Source organism: Euprymna scolopes, chromosome 46, assembly GCF_053919585.1.
Source record: "Euprymna scolopes isolate OS-2025 chromosome 46, ASM5391958v1, whole genome shotgun sequence".
Taxonomy (NCBI): Eukaryota; Metazoa; Mollusca; class Cephalopoda; order Sepiida; family Sepiolidae; genus Euprymna; species Euprymna scolopes.
The window spans coordinates 14,900,174-14,923,812 of NC_136527.1; the positions used below are offsets into that span (position 1 = coordinate 14,900,174).

General features: G+C 34.7%; 1 protein-coding gene across 1 annotated transcript in view; it reads left to right on the top strand.

Annotated features, from left to right (window-relative positions):
- Positions 1-23,639, top strand: part of LOC145270750 (HEAT repeat-containing protein 6-like) — a 138,828-nt gene that overhangs the window by 107,107 nt on the left and 8,082 nt on the right. Inside the window, exons 18-23 of the mRNA XM_080126350.1 lie at positions 2,708-2,832; positions 5,664-5,824; positions 9,277-9,353; positions 16,655-16,732; positions 20,453-20,674; positions 21,886-22,033. Of these exons, the coding sequence (XP_079982476.1) occupies positions 2,708-2,832; positions 5,664-5,824; positions 9,277-9,353; positions 16,655-16,732; positions 20,453-20,674; positions 21,886-22,033 (811 nt within the window). The remainder of the gene's footprint in view (positions 1-2,707; positions 2,833-5,663; positions 5,825-9,276; positions 9,354-16,654; positions 16,733-20,452; positions 20,675-21,885; positions 22,034-23,639) is intronic.

Below are 23,639 nucleotides of genomic sequence, written 5' to 3' on the forward strand. Positions count from 1 at the left end.
ATCTGTGCCTAAACCTAAACGTAGATTCCATGAACAAAGCTTCTTTCTTAGAACTGCACGCCTGTGGAATTGTCTTCCGTTTTCCTGCTTTCTGGCTGACTACAATATGGTTGTGTTCAAGTCTAAAGTAAATAAGTTCTTGATGAGCCGTTCCATATAAGTTATTAAATTTACCAAATTTTCATTACTAATGATTACTATATTGACCAATTTCTACTGTACACTCTTTAACCCTTATCCTTGAGTGGCCTCTGGGCCTTGATAATGTGGTGACGCCTTTGTAAAAAAAAAAAAAAAAAAAAAAAAAAAAAAAAATTTCCTGAATTGATTTTTTTTCAATAAAAGTTTAAAAATAAAGCTGTTGTATTGTTTTCTTTAGGGCAACATATTTATCATTTCACCTTATATATATATATATATATATATATATATATATATATATATATATATATACACACATATATATATATATATATATATACACGCATATATATATATATATATATATATATATATATATATAAGTATTACAATAGAAAAACATATTTATCATTTCACTGCGTAAAATTCCCAGTATTTCTATTTACTTCCATCCCCACAAACTCACAGACGTGTTGTTGTATTACGGCCAAATTAACATATGTTGTTGTGTGTCGTATATCTGAAGCTTATATTTACTTAATCATACGTATTCGTTATGGAACGAAGTTCTCCGAAAAAAGAATTTCACTTAATTTCATCAAGTAGTTTTTGTTTTACAGCGAAAAAACAATTTGTTATGATACCGAGCAAAATGTTTGATTTTTAGAAAGAAAAGCTAGTATTAAAGAGGGGGAGGGAGTGTCGGTGCTTTACATCGAGTTATCTCCCGTGGCGTGTTCAACAAATTTCATAGTGGCTGATTTCAATGCGCTCTCATAAAAATGCGTTTTTCTGCTGTAAATTAAAAACTTCTTGATCAAATTAAATAAATTTTTTTTCAGAGATCTTCAGTCCAAAACGGATACGTGCAATATAACCTTTTTTCGATATTTTCATTTTTGAATGTATTGATTAAACTGTACAAGTACCCATTAATTAATTAATGGACCATATAAAAATGTATGTACAATGTGTGATATGTCCTCATATTCTAACGTGACTCGTCTGGTGGTGCGTACTTGCGTGTAAACATATAATACACTCAACATGACGATATACCTGTTTCAGCTGCTGGTTGGTTTTGGGGGGGGGGATTTTTAACCATCAATGACGGAACCAAGATGCTCGTGACACCCCCTTCCCTCCCAAACTGTTGGGAAGAAAAAATAAGGGAAAGAAACATGACAAAAGAAATAGAAAAAAATCCAGCTCCTCAAAAAGGGTTACTCTAGACTGAAAGAAAAATAAAAGTTTCCTTTCTTTCACTGACTGAGGACAGAAAAGACCAAGTATGGTATCAGAACAGATACTACACTTGATCTGCACTGTTAATTAATTCTCCTACTGCATGACGAGCCACATGTCTAAACCATCAGAGATACTGCTGTCTCAGGACAGATTGTAGAAGCTTTAGATTAAGGTGTTTGCAGAGGTCAGCAGGTCTAGTTTTTTTTTTACGACATTTCATAGCGTTTACGGACATTTGCAAGTTAGACACAGTTGAAGGCAGATTGTGGCTTGGAAGGATAGGGGAATGAACTAATCAACTAACTAACGAACAATTTACTTCCCTCCCCACACACACACACATACATACACACACATACACATGAGGACAGAGTTAGACACAAGGTCAGTTTTTAATGTGGGGGAAAAATCCAGCTCCCAAAAACTTGGGCACTTAGAAACAAAAATAAAAATTTCCTCAGCCATGGAGGATTTCTCCTTCATTGACCGAGGGCAGAAAAAAATGAAGGGTAGCATCAGAACAGATACTACACTGTGATCATGGGCTGATCAGTAGACAATAGATCGGAATTTGTTCCTTGATGCAGACAAAAGAGAGCTATGGTTCTATTTTCATAAAGATAGTGCAATGACTGTAACAGAAGAATCGAACATGTAGACATATTTAGATTTAGTTTGCACTTTTGGAGTGACTATGAGTTAACAACAGTAGGAGCAGTTTACAGATGACAATCCAGTCTTATGACAGTACAGTTGATGGTAGTCTAGTTGGATTTGATGACAGTCGTGAGCTGGACACGATGACAATATGGCCTGAAGCAGATAAGGTGAAAGAGAACCAACCCACAACACAGAACCTTGGGGTCAGAGTTAGCTGTCGGGGTGGGGGTGGGGGTCACATTGTGTCACACTCAAATGATTACAAAGATGGCATATTCTTCTGCATTTCCAGGTGAAGTGTAGCATGCAGACAAAAGAGAACTAAGGTATGGTTCTGTATTCATTAACAAAAGAATCGAACAATGGATGTAGACATATTTAGATTTAGTTTGCACTTTTGGAGTGGCTATGAGTTAACAACAGTAGGAGCAGTTTACGGATGATAATCCAGTCTTATGACAGTACAGTTGATGGTAGTCTAGTTGGATTTGATGACAGTCATGAACTGGACACGATGACAATATGGCCTTAAGGTGAAAGAGAACCAAACCACAGCACAGAACCTTGGTGGAGGGTCACATTCAAATGATGACAAAGATTGCATATTCTTCTGCATTTCCATGTTTTTTTTACAATGTTTTATGTTTGGTCTTTTTAGGATTTGACATTTATGTCGGATGCTGCCCACACCATCCTCACCATGATTGCTGATCCGTGCAAAACAGTGCGGATGAAAGCGGCATGGGCGCTGGCCAACTTCTGTGATGCTCTCGTGCTTAACAGGTAAGCGTGAAAAAATAAAAGGAAGATTCTCCTAGATGTGTAAATAAAGTATTTGTTTCTTGCAAAAAAACATTAAGAATGAGGGAATATGGTTAATTAATTTGCAACTAAACTTTATGATAGCAGTAGAAATATGTAAAGGACAGAAAGTGAGTGAGTAGGGTTAGTAGGAGAGAGAGAGAGAGAGATGAGGTTTTTTTTAAGTAAAACTTATCTCTTATTTTAAATATGATTTTATATATATATATTTTTACATGGGGGTCACCACTTATCAAGGCCCAGGAGCCACTCGGGGATAAGGGTTATTGTGTGTACAGTAATCACTGGGATAGTATCATAGTAATAGTTAGTATTGGGGATTTGATAAGGTGTCATTACTTAAGGGGGCGGTTCATCAGGAATTTGTTTGTGTTGGACTTGAAGACATCCAAGTTGAATTCGGGGGGGGGGGGGACAGGCAAGCGGCATAGAGTTCCACAGCTGTGCAGTTTTAAGAAAGAAGTTTTGTTCATGGAATCTACGTTTCGATTTAGGCACGGATAAAGAGTGGGGAAAGTATATATATATATATATATATATATATAGCCGATATTTTTGTAAACAAAGAAGCAAGCATAGGTCGAATACGAAACTAACATAACCGTAACGTTTTAGCTTAGTTGATCTGGCTATATTATAAATCTATAATATAAAGCTGAATGTGTGTGTGTGTGTGTGTGCCTGGTCATGAATAGGCTTCTATATGGTTGACTATTATAGAAAACTGATTACATTTAATGATAGAAGATGTATTGAGACACAGGAATGGGTATGTTTGATCTGGCAGAACGGTGGTTCATTAAAATTGTGGGGTCTGTATTCGCGTCTGGTCCATAAAGTATGGAAATAAAAAATTTAAAAAAACGTTTACAAGTTTTTTTGATATAGATGTACATAAGAATACTCTGATAAGTATGTTTTAACTTAAATAGGGATGGTATAATAAAATTGTGGGGTCTGCGTTCGCGGCTGGCCTCTATAGAATGGAAATAGGCACAAACTTTAATAAAGACTTTTCATATCTATCTGCGTAAGTATACTTTGATAATTATGTTTCAGTTTGAAGAAATATGGTATAATAAAATTATGGGGTGTTCGTTCGTGCCTGACCTCCATAGAATGGAAATATGTCACAAAGTTTAACAAGGTTTTATAATATAGATCCACAGAATATTGTGATAAGTGTTTCAGTGTGAAAAGGTATGGTATAATAAATTTTGGGGTTTATCTATTTTATTTTTACTTTCATCATATTTTGCTTTGGTTTTGATATACCCAAATTCGAAGCTATCTCTTTACAACCCTTCCTTTTCATAACCTATCATACTTTCATAAATCAGAGTCCATTTTCTGTAGGCTGTTTTTGAACCCAGTCAACGACGGGTACTTTTGCTAATATAAAAATAAAATTAAAAAAAAATTTTTTTTAAATAAATTATGTGAAATAAAGAAATATAGAAATATAATTTAAGAAATCACCGAATAGTATTATTAAAAGACATTAAATGGCTACAGGTTTTTGTGGTAACTTCTTATGACCGGTTTTAAAATAGTGATACGAAAGTTAGGAGATATATAAATATTTAAATAAGCTCCTGACAAAGATGCGTCTGGGATAACTGTTTTCACATGCTTTATTTCCTTTAAGGGAAATTTCTTTACATAATGTTCTATTGTTAAAGTGTTTTTTATTCAATAAGTCTGAAGAGAGGCTATTTATGTGAAAATTTTCAAATGCCATAATATTTGAATTTGTCCAATTAGTCTTGAAACAATTGTAACTAACAATGAAATACACTTTTTGTTGCTAGCAATTCTTTTATGGAAGTCTTGGATTTGTTAATACAGTATATATATATATATATATATATATATATATATATATATATATATATATATATATATATATATACAAGCAGCAAAGTCCCACCCCTACACAGTAGTGATCCCTAGATGTAAGAAAGCCTTCGACTCTAATAGTTTCTTCCCCAGAGCTGCTAGACTTTGGAATTCCCTTCCGGGATTCTGCTTCCCCAACTGCACTGACATGCAGAAGTTCAAGTGTAATGTGAACAGACATCTTGCTGCTCAACTCCCTACATAGTATTCCTCCAACTTATATCCCTGATAGTAGACTCCCCCCCCCCCTACATCAAAGTGGCACTGTTCCTTGTCTGGGGTGAAAATGTAATAAAATATAATATATGTATATTGAAACGTCAAACCCCAAGTCCTACAAGAGAAAATGAAGTCTGACCCCCCTTCCTCTAAATTAATAGCATCCGTTTTTACCGTTTTGTGATTTAAAATTTGTTAATTTGTTTTTATCAAAGCTAAAACTGTCGGCCATGTTTTTTGTTATTTTTTTAATTTTCAAATAAAATGAAGTCTGACCCCCCCCTTCCTCTAAATTAATAGCATCCGTTTTTACCGTTTTGTGATTTAAAATTTGTTAATTTGTTTTTATCAAAGCTAAAACTGTCGGCCATGTTTTTTGTTATTTTTTTAATTTTCAAATAAAATGAAGTCTGACCCCCCCTTCCTCTAAATTAATAGCATCCGTTTTTACCGTTTTGTGATTTAAAATTTGTTAATTTGTTTTTATCAAAGCTAAAACTGTCGGCCATGTTTTTTGTTATTTTTTTAATTTTCAAATAAAATGAAGTCTGACCCCCCCTTCCTCTAAATAAATAGCATCCGTTTTTACCGTTTTATGATTTAAAATTTGTTAATTTGTTTTTATCAAAGCTAAAACTGTCAGCCATGTTTTCTTTGTTTTTTTTTTTTTTCAGAGAAAATGAGGATGAACAATTTCTGGAAGATTTTTCAGATTCTCTTCTCCTGAAGTTATTTGAAATGGCTACGCATGCTTCACAGGACAACGACAAAATACGCTCGAATGGGGTCAGAGCTCTGGGAAATCTTTTACGATATGTTTCTGACAAATCCCTAGGTAAGCCAACACCATACAATTCTTGATGCATAAATACAGGGTGGAACGATAAAATTGTCGCCCTAGAAAAGACAACATGATTCCATTTCCGTTTGATGAAAACCAGTTTTCTTTTTTTGTTGCAGACCATCTACTAGTTGTACAGTTGTATACAAATCCAAGAGCGATAGGAGCCTTCTATCATATCTGAAAGTGACACACTGTTCAACGAGCGAAATCGGAGATGCGACGCTGTACAACTCATGCTCTCTACTGATCCAAGTTATGACAACAGGACCATTGCCAGTGCCCTCAGAAGGCATTGCTGGATAGCCATAAAGAACAGGGACATGCCAAGATGATGATAACAAAGTTTCCGGCTACGGTTATGGTCTTTGGTGTGGTTTCAATTGAGGGTCACATCATGCTACCTCAAATCTTTGAAGTCGGATTGAAAGTCAACACCAAAGTGTACCTGGATGTGCTGCAGAGTGTGGTGATCCCCTGGTGCAATCAGGTGGCTGTTGGCAGACCCTGGGTGTGGCAGCAGGACTCTGTCCTTTCCCACAAGTCCAAGGAGATCCAGGCTTGACTTCAGAAGGAGTGCTACGACTTTGTACCTTTCTCTTACTGCCACCCCCACTCCTCCCCCAACCTAGACTTCTTCGTTTGGTCATACGTTGAGAACATCACCAACATGGCCTCCTACAACACCAATGCAAGCCTGATCGCCGCCATTTACTGAGTATTTGCTGAGCTCCTGCTGGCGCTTGTAGAAAAGATGTGCTCCCATTTCTAGACTCGTATTGAGGTGGTGGTTGATGCTGAAGGTGGCTACCTTGTAGCTTTTTGCTCATGTTTTGTTTTTTAATGAAACTCATTTTTTTTTATCATTTTCTGAACAAAAAGAAAAACCAGAATATTTTTATGTTGTCCATAAGAAATCCGTAAGCCAAATTACAGACTTTGGCCAGACAGATCTAGCCTGCAGGCAGTAGTTTGGAGACCTCTGATCTAATGGAACTCATAATTTGACCCAGAAATATATGAGAGGATATCGGCCAAAGGATTGAAACAGTAGACAACAGGAAAGGTTAAGCATTCCAATAGGAAAAGAATGCTTATATAAATCAATCATCACAGCGAGAAAGCCGGGCAGTCTGTCAGAGAGAACTAGACTGTGACATTTCTTTACCGCGTGACATCTGAAACCTCTTCCCCCACCCTTCAGAAACGTCAAAACACCAGTAATAATTTATAATCAAAATCTGATTTGTTGGTGTCAAATAAAAACTGTTATATAGTGGGATACATTAGGATCAATATAACTTAAAATACCTTACCGCAGGGTGTCCAGCCTTCCCGCAAGGACCCATGGCATAGTGGATAAAGTACTCTGTAAAATTCAGGTGTAAGTTACACTCTTCTAGTTCCATTCTCAGCTACGATAATATCAGAGAGTCTTCATTTATGCTGAATATCTACAGAACGCCAACATCAATACATTACATATGAATCAGTCGTCTGTGGAATTTCCACAGGTCCCGCTAGCTACTATTATTAAAATTAGGTAAAGAAACGTTGTTATAAATAGTTTGGTTATGGATATTTCAGGGTTGGGTTGTGGTTGTAGGAGAAGTCAGCAATACATCCGGAGGATTTGTGGGGTGGTTAGCATAATTACTGTTATCGTAAGCAATTGGGGGAGAACTAATTTGCGAGGGTGATAAAAATGGGTTAGGGTTAGGGAAGAGTTGGATTATCAGATCTCCAACACTAGCGTACTGTGCACACAATAACCCTTATCTACCTTGTAAAAAAAAAAAAAGTGGGATGAGGAAGATTATTAGGAACAATAGCTTAGATAAATACCTTTACAGTTTTAACAAAAGAGCTACAATAATATCAGAGCGTCTCCATTTACACTGAGCATCTACAACATCAATATATTACATATGAATGAGTTCACTGCGGAATTTCCACGGGTCCCGCTAGCTACTATTATTAAAATTAGGTAAAGAAAGGTTGTTATAAATAGTTTAGTTATGGATTGATTGTGGTTGTAGGAGATGTCAGCAATACATCCGGAGGATTTGTGGGGTGGTTTTATATAGTGGGGTGCGTTAGAATCAATATAACGTAAAATATCTTACCGCAGGGTGTCCAGCCTTCATGTGGGTATGTTTGCAGCACATTATGAAAGAATGGACCAATTATGAACAAATAAGAAAATCACTCTCTGTTACATAACGATATACGTTTATTATGGACACACACACACACACACACGCGCGCACACACACACACACATAACGAAGGTTAGAAGTCCAAGTATGATAACAAGAACGAACCGGAATGATGCTCATTTCTTCATTTTGAAAGTAACTCTGTTTTCTCTCCACTTTCTACTTCCGGTCATTGATCTCGCAAGAAGTAGCGAGAATTTAAAGTTTAGGACTACGGAAAAGGGGAGGCAACTTTGCCCAAAGAAGTAAAGAATTACTCCCCTTGCATTATACTTTTGTATCGTCCTAACAGGTGGTTAGTTGATCTCGCTGGAAGGGGAGGCAAGTTTTCCCAAAGAAGTAAAGAATTATTCCCCTTGCATTATAATTTTGTATGGTCCTAACAAAGACAATATATTTTTTCTATAGATCAACTGTGTTGTGTTTTACTCGCTGTTAGTGTTTATATATCCTGGATCTGCGACGAAAGCAGATATTAACAATTATATAGACTGCACAAACATTTTTAACAACCGGCCACAGCAAATGCGAATGCATAACATAAATATTTCATATTTAAATTATGTGATTATTTCATGAATCTATATAAAAGTGGAACTCTGTTCCGCTGGCCTGATTTCCAGCTGACTACAACATATCTGTCTTCAAGTCCAAAGTAAACAAGTTCTATTAAACCATGCCATTTAAATAGCAAGTTATACTCAATTTCCAGCTCTAAGGATTACTGCACTGTAGCAGCCACAACGGAAGTTAGGACGTATGTTAGTTGACTATAACCAGAGGAAGTTTATGGACCTGAGGGATAAATAAATACCTGGTCAGAGATAGGTTATTTTGAAGGTCAATCTCCTGAAACCATTGAAATGCATGTCAACATGTGATCCAATTTTACCAAATTTACACTTTACAATATGGCCGTCTTCAAGTCCAATGTAAACAAATTCTTGATGAGCCGTTGTCCTTAAGTAATCCAATTTTACCAAATTTATACTTCTAACGATAATTATGATATTGTCCTTTTGACCACTGTACACTCTTTAATCCTTATCCTCGAGTGGCCTCTGGGCCTTGATTAGTGGGGATTCCCTTGTAAAAAAAAAAAAAAGTATGTTAGCTGACAATGAACAGAGATAGGTTTTAAAGTCAATATGTAAGACATCTATTAAAATGAATATGCTGCTGCTGATGATGATGATGAGATAAATAAAATTTTATTTCCTTCTCTAGAAAATGCACAAATTCAGTCCGCAGTTGAGACGGCAGTGAAGTCTTTGGTCCAAAACACGAATGTCGGAATCATGAAAGTAAGTATTTTTTTTTTTTTTTTTTACTCATATGGCTGCCACGTGACATTACTACATGTTACATGTATCTTTTCAGTATCGTGAAAACTAGTCGCCGGCCCCAATTTTAAATGCGATATTCGTTTTCAGCACACCTGAAAACCCCTAGAAAACAAGTTTTTTCAGATAGGTTTTGTGTTGGTCTACCAGGCACAATTACCAGGTATATATATATATATATATATATATATATATATATATATATTATTGCTAGGTTTATTTATGGTGTCTTTTACATATAAAAAAACCCACCCAATACTTTTGCTGATGAGGAGACTTTGTTTAAAAAAAAAAACTATATGTCAAAATTATTGTCCGTGGCTTAATGTCTATCACAATAAAAACATTGTTTCCGAAACGATCGTACAAATTATTGACTTTGTTGTTGTTTCTTCTTATGAAACAGATTTTTAATTTTTAATTCTAATTTGAATTTTAAATTATCAATCACATTACTAAATATTAAAGTAGTTCTAGGATATTTGCCTATCGAGCTTATTATATATCTGAATTACAACGAGCACTTTTTCTTTTCTTGTATTTTAATTAAATTAGTAATTTTACTATCACATTAAAATACAATCTGCTCTTTAGACTACTGTTCTAAACCCCTTTAAATACAATATATATATATATATATATATATATATATATATATATATATATATACATACATACTAGCAAAAGTACCCGTCGTTGACTGGGTTCAATAACAGCCTACAGAAAATGGACTCTGATTTATGAAATTATGATAGGTTATGAAAAGGAAGGGTTGTAAAGAGATAGCTTTGAATTTGGGAGTATCAAAACCAAAGCAAAATATGATGAAAGTAAAAATAAAATAGATAAACCCCATAATTTATTATACCATACCTGTTCACACTGAAACACTTATCACAATATTCTGTGGATCTATATTAAAAAACCTTGTTAAACTTTGTGACATATTTCCATTCTATGGAGGTCAGGTGCGAACGGACACCCCGTAATTTTATTATACCATATTTCTTCAAACTGAAACATAATTATCAAACAATGTTTTTATTGTGATAGAAATTAAGCCACGGACAATAATTTTAACATATAGTTTGTTTGTTTTTAAACAAAGTCTCCTCATCAGCAAAAATATTGGGTTTCTTTTTTATATATGTAAAAGACACCATAAATAAACCTAGCATTTTTTAAGTAAGGCAGATGTATATCAATTTTTAATGTGAATTTTAAATTGTCAATCACATTACTAAATATTAAAGTAGCTCTAGGATATTTACCTATCGAGCTTATTATATATCTGAATTACAACGAGCATTGTTCTTTTCTTGTATTTTAATTAAATTAGTAATTTTACTATCACATTAAAATACAATCTGCTCTTTAGACTACTGTTCTAAACCCCTTTAAATACAATATATATATATATATATTAGTGTTTGGACGATTAATCAGAATCGGGAATTGGAAGATTTAGGGGTTTCGGTATTGGAATCGGAAAAATGGATGCCTACCAGTAATTTCATTGGAATCTGGAAAAAAAAAAAATATTGGAATCGTCCCATCACTAATATATATATATATATATATATATATATATATATATATATATATATATGAGCAAACAGTTAATAAAATATGTTAAAAAACACTTTGAAATGAATTAAAAACATATTTAATCTGAAAAGGAAACACTAGATAAATGGATAGTCCTTAATCCGCAGAGTTTCAAAGAAATACTCTCCTTCTCATCAGAGGGTAGGAATTAGCAAAATGCGGGATCGGATTTTGCATGCAGAAGTAATTTGATGAAACAACAAGTAAGTCAAAGATCTTACTTGAAAACAAAATAAGTTAAGCAGAGGGAATATGGTAAAGAAAAAGGTGATTACACATGAATGGATAGTCTGGTGGAAGATAAAAAATCCAGTGATGGTAAAATCCAAATGTAAAACTTCAAGAAAGTTAAAAGAATTTCCATTTGCACAAGTAAAATCCAAGGAAATCCCCTAATTGGAAGAAGATGGTCCATAATAATCCAAAGGCAGAAATCCATGGAATAATTCACAAAAATGTGTACAAGGAAAAAAGAAAAGATTCCAATAATATTAATAAAAGAAAAATAAGATATGCTTTTCACTCTACTGCTGAGACATAAATATAAATTTTATATATATATATATATATATATATACATATATATATATTTCTTTCTACAAAATCTAGTTTCGAGGCGAAGCAATTATTTACCGAATCTATCGGTTTTTTTTGGGGGGGGGGAACAACAACAACAACAACAACAAATCTAAATTTATAAGCGATAAAAATAAACAGTAAATTCATCTAGGTTTCGTGGCCTAACGGTTAAGGTGCCGGACTGTGGAAACATAGTCTGAAGTTCGATCCCTAGAAACAGTTGAGCTACGCTGATGAGAGTTAATGAAACTCGAAACACGCGTGTACGTAGATTACTGTTTTAAAAATAAATAAAAATATTATATATACGTCCAAACTAATTATGGCGACTTTCTAAAAAATCTTGCTTCGAGGCGAAGCCATTATTAACCGAATCTATCCTTTTGAAAAGAAAAAAAACAAATATATATATATATATATATATATATATATATATATATATATATATTTTTTTTTTACTCATGTTCACCCCTTACAAAGCATATCGCCACTTGGACGTAAGGGGCACTATTTGAGACCATGTCTAGAAAAGATTAACAAGATATTTGTTTATGTTACATTTAAACTTCTGCATATCAGTACAGCCAGGGAAGCAGGCAGCAGGCAGGGAATTCTAAAGTCTAGCTGTTTCGAAGGAAGAGCCTATTAGAATAGAAAGCTTTCTGGCATTTAGGGACAACAACAGTGAAAGGGTGCGATCTTATTGCTAAGCGGGTTTGTCGGGGGATATGTATGTCGAGGGGGTACAAGTGGAACGAGTTCATCAGAACACATTCCATTAAAATATTTGTAAAACACTTTAAAAAAAATAGTTTGAACCAATAGCACATCTTTGTTTTTTCTGACTCATGTTCAATTTAGTTTATATTTATTTTCAGAAATATTCTAAAATACCTCTTATATTTTAAATCTACTTCAGCGTATTTGGGTAAATTGCTTGCAGCCATCTTTTTTTTTTTTTTGTCTCCCTTATATCTGGGTCATGAATATGACCTTAAACTATATCCAGTGGTGAGGCCCCAGCTTGCGGGCTTTGGGCAGTGTGGAGCCACCCTTTAATTACCATTGCTCCCTACCCAGGTCCACTCTGACCCGGAGTGGTAGTACCTGTTAGGGTTCCAACTATGGGTTAAATAGAAACCGACTTGAAAACAACAAATATATTCTATTAAAAAATTTTTTCTTCAAAATCTTTGGATTCGGCATTAAATAACCCGAAAAGGGTTGATATGCCGTAAAACAAAAACAACCAACCAACCAACCAACCCTTATATCTGACCTCTTTGCTTCAAAGAAGAGTAATAAAATAATTGAGATAGAAATAATTGTAAGAGAGTGATAGAGACAGCTAAGACAGATTACTCTGAAACCACCAGAAAACGCATCGAAGCACAGAAATTAGGAACCCGGGATTTTTGGAAAATCTATAACAGCGTAGTAAATAATGGACAGTCAACTATTCCCCCACTAACAAACAATCATGAGGTTGCTTGCACGGCAACTGACAAGGCTAATTTGCTTGCCAGTCGGTTGGCCTCAAACTCCACACTGAACTCGGTACACCACTCACTCCCTGATTTTCCTCTGCGAACAGACGCCACACTAGACGATTTGAAAATTACCCCTTCTCAGGTACATGCTATTATAAAAAACCTAGACACCTCAAAAGCATGTGGACCAGATCTCATCCCGGCTGTGCTATTAAAAAAATGCTCTGCCGAGGTTGCTCCAGTTCTGTCCAAACTTTACAATAAATGCCTTAACGAATCTTGTTTTCCCGACTGCTGGAAAACCGCCTCTGTGGTACCAGTCTTCAAGAATTCTGGTGAAAGAACTGACCCACTAAATTATCGCCCCATTAGCCTCCTCCCGCTTTTTGCCAAAATATTTGAGTCCTTAGTTAATCAAGCCCTAGTCCAGCACCTAACAGCTGCTAAACTCCTGACTGACAAACAATATGGATTCAGGCAAGCCCGTTCAACAGCAGATATCTTAACTGTAGTTTCTGAACGTATATACCGTTCATTGGATAAAACAGGGGAGGGTAGAGCGGTGGCCCTCGATATATCTAAGGCTTTTGACAGGGTATGGCACGATGGTCTTCTAAGGAAAATTAGATCATATGGAATCACTGGAAGAATTCATAATGTAATTAAATCCTTCTTAAGTAATAGAAAAATCAAAGTTGTCCTCGACGGTCGTACATCCAAACAATATGACATAAATGGGAGTACCTCAGGGGTCTATCCTTGGACCTCTATTATTCCTGATATTCATAAACGACCTCCCTGATAAAATTGTTTCGGAGATGGGTATATTTGCCGATGACACCACTCTCTATAACAGATATGAGGGGAAAACAAATGAACACATATCCAAGGAAATGGCAGAAACACTAGAAGATGACCTCCAATCCGTAGTGGAGTGGGGACAAAAATGGTTGGTCACATTCAATGCTGCTAAGACTAAGCTTGTTTCCTTCAATAACTACAAGAAACCTTCTCTATCACCAATAGCAATGGCCAAGAACACATTACCTGAAAGTACTTCTTTTAAACTCCTCGGCCTAACGTTTACAGGGAATATGAACTGGAATAGATACATTGAGAGCATTGCCAAGGCTGCTGCAAGGAAGGTTGGCTCCCTCTACTGTGCTAGAAAACTACTTACGCCTGACAGTATCCTATACCTCTATAAGGCAACCATTCGCCCATGTATGGAGTACTGTTGTCACATCTGGGCTGTTGCATCTGCTTCTTGTCTCTCGCTCCTGGACAGGGTTCAAAAGAGAGTCGCCAACCTGATAGGTCCTGAACTGTCATCTAGGCTTCAGCCTCTGTCCCATCGACGAGATGTTGCATCCCTCTGCCTGTTCTACAAATACTTTAATGGTGAATGCTCTGATGAACTGCAAACACTTGTACCTCCCCGACGTAACTACCCCCGACAAACCCGACAAGCTACTAAGTCTCATCCCTTTACAGTAGAGATCCCTAGTTGCAAGAAAGCCTTTTACTCCAATAGTTTCTTCCCCTGAACTGCGGGTCTTTGGAACTCCCTTCCGGGATTCTGCTTTCCCAACTGCAATGATATGCAGAAGTTCAAGTGTAATGTTAACAAACATCTTTCTACTCATCTTCCTTCATAATGACCCCGCTAATTAAGTCCCTGATAGTAGCCCCCTGCTTCAAAGTGGCACTGTGCCTTGTTTGGGGTGAAAATTGAATAAAAAAAAAAAAAAAAAAAAAAAATTGTACAACTATTTTAATTGAAATATTGAAGTTTGCTACAAAATCCCCCATTTATTTTCAGTTTCTATTTTATTTATCCGCAAAACTAAATGAATGCCTTATTAATACCGTTCTCCGAAGCTATTCGGTGAAAAACAACAACAACCACAAAAAATAAAACAAAACAAAAAGGCAAGAAGAAATCATTGTCTTTTTTCCTTGTCTTCCCAGTTTTACTTCCAATGTTTCTGATAATCCTGTTTTGGATTTAATTGCTTGAAAATGTGACACAAGGCCGTGTGTGTGTGTGTGTGTGTGTGTGTGTGTGTGTGTGGTCGCCATCTAACTTGGTAGATTGTTTGCACACTGTTGAATGTATAAGATGGGAGGGGGGGGGCGAATGAACAAAATCTGCTGAAGGAGAGAGATTTATCGCAATCGGGAATCGACTTATATGAAATCTGTTGCTAAGACTGCTGGAAATATGGTTAGATCATTCTATCGCTCCAGGAGGTACTCCAACTCTGATGCACTCTTCTGCAGGTCCATCTTAAAAAGAAGTAATACCGGGTTTGTATTACTGTACACACAGATTCGAAAAAGTTGTCAAAAAACAAATATAGAACAAATAAATGTTATCAAAGGCAAGATAAATTACTTTTCTACCAAACTGGATATATTTTTTGTGTTTTTATTCAGTGTAACATATTTATTCAGCTCGAAAAACATGCAGTGTTTACCGATGTATTGGAAAATTCAAGATGGCGCCCGACCGTCTCTTTAACACGGTAAGTTTGGGAAAAGATGTTATAAATAATAAACTAGACAAAATACTATTAAAAAACAACCGAATATATGTCAACTTATGTCACGGTAACATATATTGAGCGAATTTCTAACAGTATTTTGTCTAGTTTATTGTTTATAATACCTTTTCCCAAACTTACCCTCTCCGAGAGTGAGTCGGCCGCCATTTTGAATTTTCCAATACATCGGTAAACACTGCATGTTTTTCGAGCTGAATAAACATGTTACACTGAATAAAAACACAAAAAATATATCCAGTTAGGTAGAAAAGTAACTTATCTTACCTTTGATAACATTTATTTGTTCTATATTTGTTTTTTGACAACTTTTTCGAATCTATGTGTATAGTAATACAAACCCGTAATACCTCCACCTTATGAGAATTTTGTGTTGTGGTGAAACAGTAGAAAATGCTTTAAAACTAGTTCGTATTTTTATGCATTTATCCTCCCAGGCATTGCTTTCTCCTTTGCAGGTAGTGTAATATATCTATGTTCGTTGTATATGCTAACTAAAATATGCGTTCGTGTAAACTAAGATAAATTTAAGATGATGAAAAATATAGGACAAATTTTTGTTAAGCATCCACTAGACAACATATATATTGGGAGATGATGAGTGGGTATTTGAATAATTAGGCTTGCTTAAATTAATTATCCGCCTAAATAATAAATCATTTTTTACTAGGGACTTGCTGCTTATTAAGGCCCAAAGGCCAATCGAGGATAAGGGTCATTTGTCAGTTGGCTGTTTTATAGTTTTGATTTTGGTTTAAAAAATCGTCCGCTGCTCATAGTAATAATAAAACAATCTATATATTAATACGATAGCGTGCGTGTTCTTTTGTGCGTCACGCTTACATCTGGGTCGTTTAATTGTTATGTTCTTCTATTTCTTGTGATAAATAATTTTACCAAGAATTCTTCATAAGTTTTAGTTTCAGTTTTGATTATAACTGATGGCACTTAAGTCATCTATGTTTTTATAAATAATTTTATCAAGAATTCTTAATAAGTCTTTTTTATTTTTTATTTACAGGTCCGCTGGAACGCGTGTTATGCCCTGAATAATCTGCTTAAGAATACTTTTCTTTCTCATGGAGAAACGGACTGGAGCGTAAGTTGTTTTTTTTACATTTTCACCCCAAACAAGACACATTGCCACTTTGATGTAGGAGGCTACTATCAGGGATATAAGCATCAGGGGTACTGTGTAGGGAGTTGGGCAGCATGATATCGGTTCATGTTACACTTGAACTTCTGCATGTCAGTACTGTTGGGTAAGCAGGGACCTGGCAGGGAATTCCAAAGTCTAGCGGTTCTGGGGAAGAAACTACTGGAGTAGAAGGCTCTCTTACATCTAGGGATCTCTACTGTGAAGGGGTGGGATTGTACTGCTTATTGGGTTTGTTGGGGGTATTTACGTCGAGGGGGTACAAGTGCTTGCAGTTCGTCGGAGCATTTACCATTAAAATATCTCTAGAACAGGCAGAGGGATGCAACATTTCGTCGATGGGGCAGAGGCTGAAGCTTATGACAACGATACTCCATACATGGGTGAATGATGGCCTTATAGAGGTACAGGATACAAGTTCTATATATTATTAACATAATTTGTAAAAATAAATTATTTCAAATTACACAAATATTTTGTTTCTTTTTTTCTTTTATTGGAAACAGAAGGGATTGGGCCTAGTAATCCACTCTCGTTCGTCTGTTCGCACTTTTCTCAATAACCACGCCTTGGTTTTTTTTTTTTTTTAACTTTTACACAAACATTAGTCATGGTGAAAGTAAATTTTTGCCAAAATGGATTTTCTGGGATAACTCTGGTTTCACCTTCTAGGGGCATTATAGGGGTAAAAATTACCCCCAAATCTTTCATCTGTTCATTTGTTCACACTTTTCTCAATACCCACGCCTTGAATTTAAAAAAATTTTGCACAAACATTAGTCATGGTGGAAGTAAATTTTTCACTTGTGGAGTATTACACAACTTCTCTCTTTCTTTCTCTCCACCCCTTCTTTCTTCTTTACCTAACCCATTTCTCTCTCTGGACATACACACACAACTTGAGTCGGCATAAGGGAAATAACTCTGTGAGAGAACTTGAATGCCTACTAGACACTGTCCTCAAGTGTCTAAGGTCTTTCTGTACAGGGGTTTGTCAGAACAACCTGGCATGAGGATACTTTTTCCATAGAAGTAAACCCTGATCAAATATTAAAAAAAAAGCACAGTATTCGCTGCTCAAATAAGATCTCCTTACTATGGCTAACCTACATTAGCTTTTACGAGGAATGGTGCACCTTCTCCAAGTGATGTTACCTCAAGTAATAGTACGAAAACTGGGTACTCCACCAGACTAGATAAATTCTTATCTGGGAATCCAGTAAGACCAAAAGACCAATATGAAAATGGTTAATTGGGGAGAAACTGGATACTCCACCAGACTAGATAAATCGAGAGGAAAATTATGTTCTCAATTTCTTTACTAAGTCAGTAAATGAAGGTGACAATAGAAAAAAGGTTAATGGTTGATTTAAATTTTGATAAAATATTTTATTAATACTGAATTAGATATTTTAATGCAACAACAATACTTACTTATATTTATTTATTTAAAAATAAAGTTTTAATAAATAAAAATTACTCTTTAATATCTGTATAATTTTTTTTTTTACACAGTGGTCACCACTTATCAAGGCCCGGAAGCCACTCAGGGATAAGGGTTATTGCAAGTACATTACGTTAGTGTGGAGATTTGATGAAGTGTTTACTTAAGGGGGCGGTTCATTAGGAATTTGTTAACATTGGACTTGAAGACATCCAGGTTGTAGTCAGGTGGGAAGCAGGCCGACAGAACAGAGTTCCACAGGCGTGCAGTTCTAAGAAAGAAGCTTTGTTCATGGAATCCACGTTTTGTGTTCGGACTCCAGCTAGGCTCTGGGACATAGTTGCTGATTCTCTGTTTTGAATGTTACTTTTTACTGCCTTCGTTCAGGATTGAACAACTCAGCACCTTTGGGTAACTGTAAACTTTGATACAACGTCTAGGACCACTCGGCCATATGTCACTAGGACTCCCCGAGTACCCCCGTAATAATAATAAAGGGTTGGGTTCGAGACTCCTAACAGACAGTTCCCCAGTTCGATACAAAACACCTGATGAAGGCCAGAGGGTAAAACGGCCGAAACGTTGTGACAATAACAACCAAGATTTTCGATATTTGTCGTCTAAAGGGTCAAACTTCTAAATAGTACCGATCTCGTGAAAATCCATTGCCTCTGTTGATAGTTTTAGACATACATGATGATGGCAGCAAATTCGCTTTCGAACATTGCCAAACTTCATCGAATATTTTGCCGTTTTAGGCTACAGCCAGCCTTTTTTGCTATAAAGATACACTAGATGGTAAAAAGTGTATCTAATTTATATCGAGCAATGCCTGTGCATGAGGATTGTTATAGTGGGGAAAGACTTTGCACCGAGACAATCCCACTCTCTAAACAACTGCCACATTGATCCAAAAAGAAGAGCAAGTCTACATCATTGGATGCAGCAGTCATCGCAGGTTTTATATCAGAGTTTTCCTTCTCCTAAGGAGGTTGCCTTCACTACGGCTTACAGAGCCCTCTCCACCCACCATGCCATTTGATCCATGACGGTCACTTAGGTTGCTGGGCATCAGAGCATATTCCACACGCCGGTGTGTCATATATGCCGCAGCTTACAGGGCCTAAGCTCCTTACCTCACCCTTAGCCTTTGGTTAAATAACCTTGGCCCACAAGGCAGTGGAGGTCCAGTTATATGGCGCAGGACACTCGCCGCTCATCAGAGCCCCGTTTGCGTGGCAGTGGTCACGACGTGCACGTGGGGTTGATTTGTCTGGGAGAAGCACAGAAAGACGGTAAGACATCTGTGTGCTTTTAACACACGTCCACACCAGAGCTTGACGACATAGACATACATACATACATACATACATACATACATTTAAACAGACAGGTGAGATTTATATGATAGATTGCTAAAAATGTTGAAGTGGGTGCCATTGGCCTTTACAGGGATGATAGCCTTATGGTAAAAAAAAATTCCAATGACTCAAAATGTTAAAAAAAAAAAACAACCATCATTACGAAATTTAAGAGAATTAACCTTAAATTAGATATTAACTAGTAGTACATTTGCTAAACATAACATTTAACCTAAATAAAGGATCCTATGAATTTGTAGCAGTTTTACAGTTAAAGAAGGCTAGGCCGGCTGTTTCTGGTTATTCCCGTTATTTTTCGGGCACACCTGGGTAACTTTATGGAAAATATTGGGCAAACCAAAATGTATTTTTGTTAAGCATCCACTAGACAACGTATATATTGGGAGATGATGAGTGGGTATTTGAATAATTAGGCTTGCTTAAATTATCCGCCTAAATAATAAATCATTTTTTACTAGGGACTTGCTGCTTATTAAGGCTCAAAGGCCAATCGAGGATAAGGGTCATTTGTCAGTTGGCAGTTTTATAGTTTTGATTTTGGTTTAAAAAATCGTCCACTGCTCATAGTAATAATAAAACAATCTATATATTAATACGATAGTGTCACGCTTACATCGTTTAATTATTATGTACTTCCATTTCTTGTCATAAATAATTTTACCAAGAATTCTTCATAAGTTTTGGTTTCGATTATAGCTGATGGCACTCAAGGCATCTACCTTTTTTTTATAAATAATTTTACGTGGGTTGGTAAATGCAGAAGCACCTTTGTTTTTGTTTGGATGATGCGGATGCAAAGTTTGTCATCTGATTCTGTTTTTGCTTTTCTTTTTGCAGACGCAGGTTTATTCCTGTCTCTGTTCAGTCGTGGAAGGCTGCACCAACTTCAAGGTTCGGATTAACGCTGCACTCGCCCTCGGCTCGGCCTCTGTGCGCACGCATTATGGTTCCGTTTCTCTCTTCCTGAAAGTCTGGAACAGTTTAGTTCTCGGATTGGTCAGTACCAACAAAGTAACCGACTTCTCAGAGTTCAAGCATCGAGACACACTAATTGGACAGGTGAGTTGTTGAAAAAAAGTATCATATCAAGGGGTCAGGGTTCATACGGACTCGAAAAAGTCTTTGAATTTTGACTTTTATCTTGGAAAGCCTTATTTCTATTATTTTCTTGAAAAATCCTTGAAAATATGAAAAATGCCTTAAAAATGTTTTGAAAATTGTATTCTTTATATCCAATAAAAATTTGTGTCAAAATATTAAAAATAAAATCGGAATAAATACTATTAAATTATTTTTTAATATTAAAAAAATACCATTAAAATTTTTATTAGAATATTTTTAAATATTAAAAATAAAATCGAAATAAATGCTATTAAATTAGTTTTTAATATTAAAAAAATACCATTAAAATTTTTTTTAAATATAAAAAATAAAATCGAAATATAACCCTTATCCCTGAATGGCTTCCGGGCCTTGATAAGTGGTGATCACTGTGTAAAAAAAAAAAAATTATTTTTAAGTATTAATAAAAATACCATTAAAATATTTTTTTTAAATATTGAAAATAAAATGGAAATAAATGCTATTAAATTATTTTTAAGTATTAATAAAATACCATTAAAATTTTTTTTTTTAAAATATTGAAAATAAAATCGAAATGCTATTAAATTATTTTTAAGTATTAATAAGAAATACCATAAAAATATTTTGTAAATACTGAAAATAAAATCGAAATAAATTGTTTTGAAATTGCATCATATTTTGGAGTTTTTGTCCCTTTATCACAAAACTTTCTTTTACTTTTAAATTTTGAATTTTCAATATCGTCCCTTTATTTTGAAACCACTTCCCCTCTCTTTTTGTTGTTACACAAATTAAGACGGATCACACAGACTTGAAAAGTCCTTGTATTTTTACATTTGCCTTTTAAAGGCCTTATTTCTATTATTACTTTGAAAAATTCTTGAAAAAAAGGAAAATGTCTTGAAAATTTTGGTAAATTTTTAGATTAGGTCCACCTGTACAATTTTCTTTTAAATGACGACTATTATAGGTTTTTGACTATGCTGAATACGAAAATCGCATTGAAATTTTGCAGAAATAAGTAGTTATCGAGATATAAAAAGTTGTATTATGCATTGTATTCTTTCAGTATTGTGAATACATCCATCATATGTCCACGTTACGAACTGTACACTTTAGAAATAGATTCATGAAAAACAATTCTGGAAACTTCTTTGAGTTGTTTCTTTGAAAAATTACCATTTCAGATCTGTTGCACTATTCTTCATCTGGCATCCCTGTTGGAAGTGTCTGATTTGGAACCCCTGAATTACCATCTTCCACAACAAGCTGAGACGATCCTGAACCATTTAGAGAATTACAGACAACACACTCCACTGCAACGTCCGCTGATAGGTAAGAATTACCATTTTTTAAAAACTTACAAATATTTGCAGACCTGTACATGCACCCCCTACATATTTTTTGGCAATTCTGCATGCGGCCACAACCGAGATTGAACTTGCTACACGAGTTTGTTGTATAATTCAAATCTTGTCCGTAGCTGAATACTTGATGCTTCGCCAGCCCTATCAAGTGTATTTTATATCGTGACGCAGTCACTAGATGGGTTGTCTACCACGGCTAAAGAGAGTCCCATTTACTCTCGAGAGAAGGACAGACTGCGCCAGTTTCCCAACCTGGTATTTTACCTCGCTGTACATACAACGCCTCACCTTCCCAAATGGTCACCTGTCTGGTACTGGCCAGGCTGATGTTGTTTAACTTTGGTGATCTGGTGAGAACCAGTGTGTCAACGTGATTGTGCATTACACGGACAGTGCTATTGTTAGGGGGCGGTAACTCGAATTTCTTCTTTGTCAAATAACGCGGCAAATAAATAAAAAACAAGATTTTTTTCCGAACAGAAAAATATTTTAAAAGCAAAACATTTATTTTATAAAAATGCATCGATATATAATTTCAAAAACACTTGTTGTATAAAAATGTATCGATATATAATTTTAAAAACGTTTATTGAAAAGTTTGCGTAAGAAAATGTAATTTTAATAAAACAATTTTTGAATTAAATTAAAATTGGACTTTTTCCCCCAAACAATTTAATAATTTAAATGAAATATTTTTAGAATTAAAGCAACGTTGAATTTTTTTTTCACTAAAACATGTTTTGAATAAAACTAAAATAGGACTTTTTTCCCCAAACAATTTAATAATTTAAATGAAATATTTTTAGAATTAAAGCTATGTTGAATTTTTTTTTTTTTTCACTTAAACATTTTTTAATTATACTAAAATTGGAATTTTTTCCCCAAAACAATTTAATAATTTAAATGAAATATTTTTAGAATTTAAGCAACGTTGAATTTTTTTTTTTTTTTCACTAAAACATTTTTTTGAATTAAACTAAAATTGGACTTTTTTCCCCAAAAAATTTAATAATTTAAATTAAATATTTTTAGAATTAAAGCAACATTGCATTTTTTTTTTTCACTAAAACATTTTTGGAATTAAACTAAAATTGGACTTTTTTCCCCCAAACAATTTAATAATTTAAATGAAATATTTTTAGAATTAAAGCAACGTTGAATTTTTTTTTTCACTAAAACATTTTTTAATTATACTAAAATTGGACTTTTTTTCCCCAAACAATTAAATAATTTAAATGAAATATTTTTAGAATTAAAGCAACATTGAATTTAAAAAAATTTTTTTTTTCACTAAAACATTTTTGGAATTAAATTAAAATTGGACTTTTTCCCCCAAACAATTCGATAATTTAAATGAAACATTTTTAGAATTAAAGCAACATTAAATTTTTTTTTTTTTTTCACTAAAACATTTTTGGAATTAAACTAAAATTGGACTTTTTCCCCCAAACAATTCAATAATTTAAATGAAATATTTTTAGAATTAAAGCAACATTGAATTTTTTTTTTCAATAAACATTTTTTGAATTAAACTAAAATTGGACTTTTTTCCCCAAACAATTCAATAATTTAAA